This window comes from Aythya ferina (genome assembly GCF_964211825.1).
Source record: "Aythya ferina genome assembly, chromosome: 23".
NCBI lineage: Eukaryota > Metazoa > Chordata > Aves > Anseriformes > Anatidae > Aythya > Aythya ferina.
The window spans coordinates 1716524-1724719 of NC_140321.1; the positions used below are offsets into that span (position 1 = coordinate 1716524).

The window sequence follows — 8196 nt, forward strand, 5'->3', positions numbered from 1 at the left end:
TGCAGCAGGGCTGGGGAGGTGGCAGAGGCAGGGACCAGCTCCTAGCACCCATAAAATGCCTGAACACACTCCCCTCACCTTTTTACCCAAACAGGGGGGGGAATCAAGCCCTGGGGAACCCCACAGTCACTCAAACAGGAGCCCTCTACAGGATGGATCCCTTACTGCGATCAGCACTGGGCCAGCACTGTGTGGAACAGCGTGGAGCTGTGGAACTGTGTGTTCCCATTGCAGGAACAGCACCTGGCCATATCCAGCCCTGCCCGTGCTGTGCTCGGCCAGGAGCATCAGGCACTGGTATTCCCCCTCCTTTGGGTGCCAGAGGCTCTCAGCCCCCCCTCACCCCTGCTGCTTGGAGGAAGCCCTATGCTCAGGCACAGAGCCAGCAGCCTGGGTAATTACAGATGCTTAATTAGTGACAGCAGGGAGCTTTCTTAACAAAGCAAATTAATTACAGGCAATGTGCTGCATTGGGAGCTGAAGGGACACCTGGGCTGGCACAACCCCACCCCACCAATGCCAGCATGTCCCACAGGGACAGAGCATGGTGCTGAGCACCGCAGGGCCCTCGTGGCTTGGCAAGGTCACATTGTCCATCTGGGATTGGGATTTCACTGATGAACTGGAGCTTGTCCCTCTTAAGCAGTCACCTGGGTTTGGTGATGGGCTTCGTGACACCCAGTGCCTTGAGGTGGCTCACGGGGAGGAGGACAACATGCCTGGCAAAATGCACTATTTTGATGCATTTTGCTGCGCACGTTGTCCTCCTCCCCGTGGGCCACCCCAAAACTGTCACTACCATAGGGCACCCACTCTCAGCACACACACGGTCTTCTGGCCAGGGACGTGCAGGAGAAGCCACCTCAGGGTGCAGGGAGCTCACTGCCGCTGTTCCAGCATGTCGTAGTACTCTGCAAAGAGAAAGCAGGGCCTGGAGGGCGTGTGAGGGCTTGCACGGAGGGAGGGAGCAGGAAGGGCTCAGCCTTCGTCGGGACATGTGGGAAGGTTGATGTATGCCTGGGGACATCTCCCATTGAAGGTAGGTGCTATGAGGAGAAGTTGTCCTCACCTGATGATGGCGGGACATTGGCTCCTACAGTCCCTGTGGCGCTGGGGGGAGGAGGAGGTGGCACTGCACTGGTGAAAAGGACAAAGAACAGGAGTAAATGCCAGCCCTCCGTGTCCCATCTGGTGCCGGAAATGCTGTTACACCAGGGGCTGCAGGACACGTACGCACAAAGCAGCACCCTTACTACTCACGGCTCCCCATCCTCTGCTGCTGTGTCCTGGTAGCGCACGACCGGTGGTCCCCCAGCCCCAGCCAGGACCGGCCATGTGAGGATGGAAGTGGGACCGGCGTAGGGGACATAGTGGTGGTGGAAAACCACGGCCTCCTCTTCCTCTCCAGTCTGCAAAGGCACCATGAGTGGCTGTGGGGAGGAACAAAAGGCAAAGAGATGCTGGGCTGATCTCAGCAGCTGTCTTCCTTGGGCTCCCCAAGACAGGATCAGAGTCACAGAGCAATTGAGATTGGGATCTCAGGAGGCCAATCTCTCCAGCCCCTGCTCCAGCTGGGGTTCCCAGGGCGAGGTCCCGGCGGCTTCTGGAGGTCTCCCAGGAGGAGCCCCCGCAGCCTCTCCTGTGCCAGCTCCGCCACCGCCAGGGCACAGAAGCGCTTCCCGGTGGTCAGAGGGCACCTCCCGGGCCCCGCTTCGTGCCCAGTGCCCCTGGGCCCGGCTCCGTCCTCCCCGCAGGGATTTACGGGCACAGCCAGGATCCCCGCAGCCTCCCCTCCAGGCTGAGCAGCCCCAGCTCCCGCAGCCTCTCCTCCCAGAGGAGCTGCTCCAGTCCCCCCACCTTCGTGGCCCTCTCCTGGGCTCTCTGCAGCCTGCCTGGCCTCTCTGGTGCCAGGGGCCTAGCAGCAGTCCCAGCACTGTGCGGGCAGCCCCAGCAGCGAGGAGCAGAGGGGCAGGATCCCCTCCTTCTGCCTGCAGGCAATCCCTCGCCTGGTTCAGCTCGGGCCACCACCAGCCTTCCTCACTGTAGGGCCCGCTGCTAGATCCTGCTCAGCTTGGGGCGCCCCAGGCCTCTCAGGGTCTTTCCTGAAGAGCTGTTTCCCAAGGGGTGCCACCACAGCAATTCTCCTGCCTGATCTCCATGAGGTTCCACATGAAGAAACAATACAGGGGCATTGCAACCTGAGATAGGACCCCAAAATGCTGCCCATGGCATCTGAGCATTGAGCAGCCATATGCAGGGTCCAGTCTCCCACAGTATAGTGAATTGGTGGGGACTGGGAGGATGTGCATGAAAGATGCCAGCTAGCAGTGAGCAAGGCAGCTGCCTGCATCCCACCAAGAAAGCAGCATTTGTTTCCCCGCACGGAGATTAAATGTTTCATATAATTTTGGTTCGAGATGGACTTTTAAATGAATGCCCTTGCAGAGCTGTTCTGCCTAATGAGCAGTGCTCAGCCTTTCTGCTCAGCCCAGCCCTGCACCCTGCCCACGTCTGGCAGACCTCAGTTCTTCCCAGCTGCACTAAATCCCTTCCAAGCAGCCTGATATGATCCATGCTGGGGGTCAAACCAGCCCAAAGAGCCCCAGACCCTCCAGGAGCTGCAGAGGGCTGTGAACATCCGGCAGCTGCACTTCAGGGGTCCCATGCTGCTATGAAATGGGACCCAGGTGCTATCCATCCTCCTTGCCCCATACCTGGGCAGCAGCTGGAGATGGCCCGAACCCGAAGGACGTCAATGCCGACACGGCCAGACTGTTCATCAGCACCTGGTGCATTTGGGAGTTTTGAATCATCATCAACTCGATTAAATCTGCCAGAGAGGAAGGGGCTCTGCGTCAGAGAGGGATTAAAGCGAAGGCATGGGAAACACAGCCGCCGGCTGAGCGGTGTGGATGCAGCCCCCAAAGGGTCCCTGCTGGGATGGGGTGGCACCACAGCTTGTCCCTATGCCAAGTATCAGGAACCAAGCCAGACTGCCCCACGCCCCAATTTGGAAGGCCTACATGGCATTTAAAAATTATTTTGCTTGGATAAAGCTTTAAAATAGACATAGTTAAGCCTTTCCTTATTTGCAAATGTGATTAAACATCTGGTCTGGCTTGACGAAGGCTGTTCACAAAAGGTGATTAGCGGTGCTGGAGGCGGCAGACTTTCCGCCCATTCGGAGGAGAATTGCTGCGGTCCTGGCAGTGCTCAGGACTTGGCAAATCCTTCCTTGGCACCGGGGCAACAGTGCCAGGGAGCCAGGCAGTGGGCATGGTGCAGTGCGTGGGGGCTTGGAGCTCAGAGACCCCCAGGGACTCATAGTCCCCATAGGGACTGATGCCACCTCCAGTCCCAGAGCAAGTACCTATTGAGCAGGGCTCAGACCCAGGTGGCCATGCACATACATGTCAGCATCTGAGTCCCCTTGGCTGGATGCCTGAGGCTTTAAAACATCCCCATTAAAACATTGACACATCCCCAATGAAACATCACCGTTTGCTGCAGGCATGAAGTTCCCCTGCAAGGTGCCTGCAAACCTGCTGGAGGATGATCTCCAAGACCCTGCTTTGTGCATGAGCTTCCCACACCAATTTGGAGCATGCCCTTTCCTCCATGTATTTTTAGACAGCTCAGCCTTCCCCCTCCCCACAGCATGTCTTTGGTCATAATTTGTCCCAGCAGCTAAAAATCCCTCTGGAGCTGATATAAAATAATAATAATAATAATAATAATAATAATAATAATAATAATAATAATAATAATAATAATAATAATAAATCCCCCAGGAACATCCCAGTGTTTTCAAAGCCAGCCCTGACTTCAAGTTTGGTAAAACCACCAAAAATTGCATCCTGTAGGGCAAAGACACCGTCAAGTAAAGGTGTGGCCAGCCCTATGAGGTTGCAGCCCTACCCCCTGCCCCCCCAGGTGTCACTCATCGTAAAGAGGCTGAAAAAAAATAAAAGGATGAAATTAAGATGGTTTTAACATGGGACTATGGTCACATGGGCCTGTGGTCACACACCTTCCCGCAGGTGCGGGGCTCTGGTGGGCAGGGCTAGAGTTCCAGGAAGCTGCTGGAGGATCACCACCGGCTGCTGGGACACCGGCACAGCACCGTGGGGACATGGCACAGGCGGCAGCTGAAAGGCAGAAGGGGAAAGAAAGCCCTGGGCATGGAGGGTCTTGGAGGAGGGGGTGGCTTGCACTGACCCCCCTTTTTCCAGGGGTGCAGTCCTGCAAGCATGGCACATCCCCAGCCCTGGGGAAATGTCCCCGTGGTGTAGTGAGCACTTTGCTTTTTGCAGGGGACATTTGTATCTCACAAATAAATAAATAAATATATATATATATACATATATATATATATATATAAACAAATAAAATAACAAAACCAGCATTGCTGCTCCAGACCCCACTGCCTACCTAAAACCACCACCCCATTCCCTCTCCTCCCACCCCAGCCCATTTTCCCCACCACACCCTTGCAAACCCTGACTACCCCCTTTGCCCAGAGGCAGAGCTGCTCTGCAGGGCTTACCCCATGTGGGATGATGTAGGTCCTGGCCGCCAGGTCCCCCCAGACCCCCTTGGGGTCCCCTGCTGCGCCGACCTCCATGGCTCAACCAAGCAGCACTGCAGCCAGCAGCTCCAGCTTGTTGCTATAGCTGCTGGGGCCAAACAAAGCCTCAAGCAGGTTTGGCAGCCACAGCAGCGTCCCCACACTGCTTTTCCCCACTGTGCATCCCCTGGACACCCCCCACCACCAAAGGGGTGGGACAGAGGTGTTTTGTGCTCCCCACCCCACACCCCATGGTGTTTCTGGGCCTGCAGGACAATTGTCCCCGCAGCAAACTAGGGTTGTGGGTTCATTCAAGCTCTGTATACTGGTCCTAGTGGCTGGGGAGCACTGGTCCCAGTGGCAGGGCTGCTCAGCCCCATTGCATTCTCACCAGCAGCATCTCACAGCTTCGGGCATATGCTTTTGGAAGCTTTCCTAAAAACCCAGGTCCCACAGCCCCGTGGTCTCCATCAGTGCCGGCCATCGTGGGAGGTGGGAGATGGCTCTGCTCCTGTCTGCTCCCTGGGTGGGAGGCAGGAAAAAGCCAACAGGAGAACACAGACGGGGAGTCTGGTGGGATGCAGTCACCTGTCAGAGCAGCTCTGACTGCCTGGCTTGCTCTCAGCATGCCACCCCTTTGTTTGGGACGTATTGAAAGGTCCTGTCAAACGCTGGCAGAAAGCAGCTGGAGGGGCTGGAGGCAGCTGCAAAGCAGTAGCGTGTCCCTGCAGGGCTGAGTTGTCGCCTGCATCAGGGACTCAGGCTGGAGGAGCAAACACAGCCAGGTTTCTACATGGGAACACTGGGAGATGGGTCTGGCCAATGCCTGGGAAAGGCTCAGCTCTGCAGGGCTCGGCAGTGCCTGCCATCGGATGCAGCGCCCTGCCAGCACGCCGCAGCTGTGTGGTCTCTGTGGATGGAGGTCCTTCCACTCCATGGGATGTCCCTTGGTCCTCAGACGCAGTGTGCCCCCATGCATGACCAAGGCACAGTGCTGCTGGGGACATCAGTCAGGTGCCACCGCAGATCTGGTCCCCATGGACCACTTCCCTCTTCTGCAGTGACCAGCCACAGCACACCCCCACACCCCTGCCCCATGCTGACTTGGCATGCAAACCCATTGCAAGGAAATTTTCTCTCCAAATGGCCCAACCTCCAACTGTCCTCAGATATCTTTCCTCTACCTCCGAAAGCTCTGGGACTGCTCTTCTGGGTGATTATTTCATCAATATAAAACCCAAAGTTCCCTCTGTCCCTAGCATATAGGTCTGTGAACATTTCCCAGGAATCCAGCCTGGAGCAAGCCCTGCTCATGAAGAAGGAACAGATCTCAACAAAACCTCCTGTCCTGCCCCAAAAGAGCACCAAGACACCTCCAGATGGGCAGGAGCACCCACTCTGAGGTCGACTGCCTTAGCCCAAGCCCTTGGCTCTAGCCAGGCTATTTTCTGCTTCATTACATTTTGCTCCATGCTGCTAATTTCTCTAGGCCCCTCTGGATTATTTCACTGCCTTTTGCTATAGCTCCCAAATTCACATTATTTGCACATTTAATTACCGTGCTGATTGCCCCTTGCTTCTGGCAGAGCCTGGTGTTTTCTGAGCAGAGCCTGGGTATCCGCCTTGTCAGTGCTAATATTGTTCTCATCTGTAGGAAGGACTCGAGCATTGGAGCAAAGAGCTGAGCCATTTGCAGCACAAGAATTTCTGCCGTGGTCGGACGTGGTGTGAATGTTCTCAGACCTCCCTGGGGCAGGTTGAGTCCCTTTGGGGGTCTTATTGACTGCTCTTTGTCCACAAGTGTGGGTCTGGTGCAACCCCCAGCCCTGACGCATCCTGTGCAGCACCGCAGGGCAGGGCAGAGGCTGGGGCTCGGCTCTGGGTAGGCCAATGCTCATCTGCAGCCAGTCCATGCAGCATGTCCCTTTTTAAGTCCCCCAGCACATCTGTCATGAAGAGAGGAGGTCTGAGCATCGGTGGCAGCAGGAGATGCAGGCACCCACGCCTGCCAGCCCGGCTCTGTGTCTTTAAAGCACAGCACCATAGAATTAGGGCTGCAGGGATCGGTGCTGGGGCAGGAGCGCTCATGGCCATGTGCGTGATTCTAAAGTTCTGGTGGTGGACACCTCTGTCCCCAGTAAGAGCCACCCGGATGAAGCCTACCCCTAGGCTGAGATGTGTGCCACAAGACACACTTGAGGATGCTCAGTGGATGTTTTTATTAGCAGCTCTCTTTCTGGCAGCTCCCAAGCCCTTCTTGTACTGTGAATCTGAATTTCTTGTTCTGGAAAGCCAAACCAAAATCTTCACCCTAATTAAAGCCCGAGGACAGGACTTCAACCCCATACCCTGCTTGCGGAGGGGGGGAGTTCCACTAGCAGTGCCCCTGCTGTGAGAAACGTCTCAAATAATTTTCTTCAGACAGGATCTTCTGTGAAGCTATTTTATTCACGATTGCAATGATGGGCGTCCTGTCAATCAGGAGAGCATTTTAGTAAACAAAGCCGAACTTTTTATTCCATATTACCCGATGCCTGATCACCTCCCCTGTTTCCTCATTGGCTGAGTACTACAGGTTCACAAGCTACTCGACACTCCTCTATACCATATGCGTACAATATTTTTTTTCAACCCTTTAGTTTCTCCTTTCTTATGTTTTGAGAACTTGTGTTCTTTGTTTTACTGTTCTCACACTGCTCATCCTGTTTTTCTCAAACTTCTACCTTATTTTAGAACAGTGAGGCTTTCTACTGTCCACTTATCTACTTAGCATTTCTCCTTATTATGACTACACAACTACCTTGGTATACAGAAAAGTAATTCTCTACTGCAAAAACACAACTTTGTTTCTCACACTGCTGCTGGGTGCAAGCAGAGGAAGATGCTGCACCAGGCATCTGGAGCAAAAGCAATGCAATCCGGCCCCTCTGGGATGCCCAATGCTCTCGGCATGAATCTTTGCTCACAAAGCAAGCAATGAAAGCACCACAGCTTCAACAAGCTTTGGTGAACCAGCCGAGCAGAGGAACATGGAGAGCCAGGCCATGACGGATGGCACCACACTGGGAGCGGTGCTGTGCCGTGCCTGGATGGGCTGCACTCCCCTACAGCCCAGCAGCAATAACTGGGGTGACTGGGGAGGGCGGCCAGCATGCAGCTCGTCCGTCATTCCGTGCCCAAATCGCAGCTGGGGCAATCCCCCAACATGAGGAAACAGCAGGCAGCAGCCTTCCCTAGGACTCATGGAAGACAAAGGAAGCCAGATGGAGGCAATGCATCCTCCCCTGTGCACTGGGCATCTAAACCACCCGACCAAAACTCGGTTTGTCACTGCACATCAGGACAAATCAAGGACATGCAGTGAGGGCTCAGCAGGGGCTGTCCCCTGTGCTCCGTGCCACATCCTCACATGCACCTCTTGGGGCTGCTCTGCAGGTCCGGGAGCATGACTGGGTGGAAAGATCTCACTTTGAATCCCAGTTACGAAAAAATAACGTTTTCCTTTCCAGGAGGTCTTGTTCTGAGGTCTCTTCCAAGCCACCATCCAGCCACTCTGGTCTCACGCAGCACCATCACTGGTTGGTTCCTTCCAGAGCCCAAAATGAGCACGAGGCTGTTGGCAATGGCAG

The 8196-nt window shown here is 55.1% G+C and overlaps 1 protein-coding gene across 2 annotated transcripts; it reads right to left on the bottom strand.

Moving 5' to 3' along the window:
• Positions 1–412: 412 nt before the first annotated feature.
• Positions 413–4643, bottom strand: PRR29 (proline rich 29). 2 transcript variants are annotated; one of them, XM_084496728.1, is made up of 6 exons: positions 4547–4643; positions 4031–4148; positions 2715–2830; positions 1261–1430; positions 1070–1137; positions 413–911 (listed from the first exon to the last, which is right to left on the bottom strand). In XM_084496728.1, exons 1-6 carry the CDS (start codon positions 4622–4624, stop codon positions 880–882), a joined length of 582 nt encoding a protein of 193 aa, XP_084352854.1. In that variant the 5' UTR covers positions 4625–4643; the 3' UTR covers positions 413–879. The 2 variants fall into 2 exon arrangements, with proteins under 2 accessions (XP_084352854.1, XP_084352855.1); XM_084496729.1 differs by lacking the exon at positions 413–911 and having other exon boundaries at positions 1094–1137; positions 1254–1430.
• Between the last annotated feature and the right edge of the window lie 3553 nt (positions 4644–8196).

What these genes read in the sequence shown, in the direction of transcription:
- PRR29 (XM_084496728.1), bottom strand. Translation starts at nt 4,624, where the DNA reads ATGGAGGTCGGCGCAGCAGGGGACCCCAAGGGGGTCTGGGGGGACCTG. An exon ending in CCTACATCATCCCACATGGG is followed by an intron (nt 4,149 to 4,546) that starts GTAAGCCCTGCA and finishes TCTGCCTTTCAG; the next exon opens with CTGCCGCCTGTGCCATGTCC. An exon ending in AGCCCCGCACCTGCGGGAAG is followed by an intron (nt 2,831 to 4,030) that starts GTGTGTGACCAC and finishes CCTCTCTGGCAG; the next exon opens with ATTTAATCGAGTTGATGATG.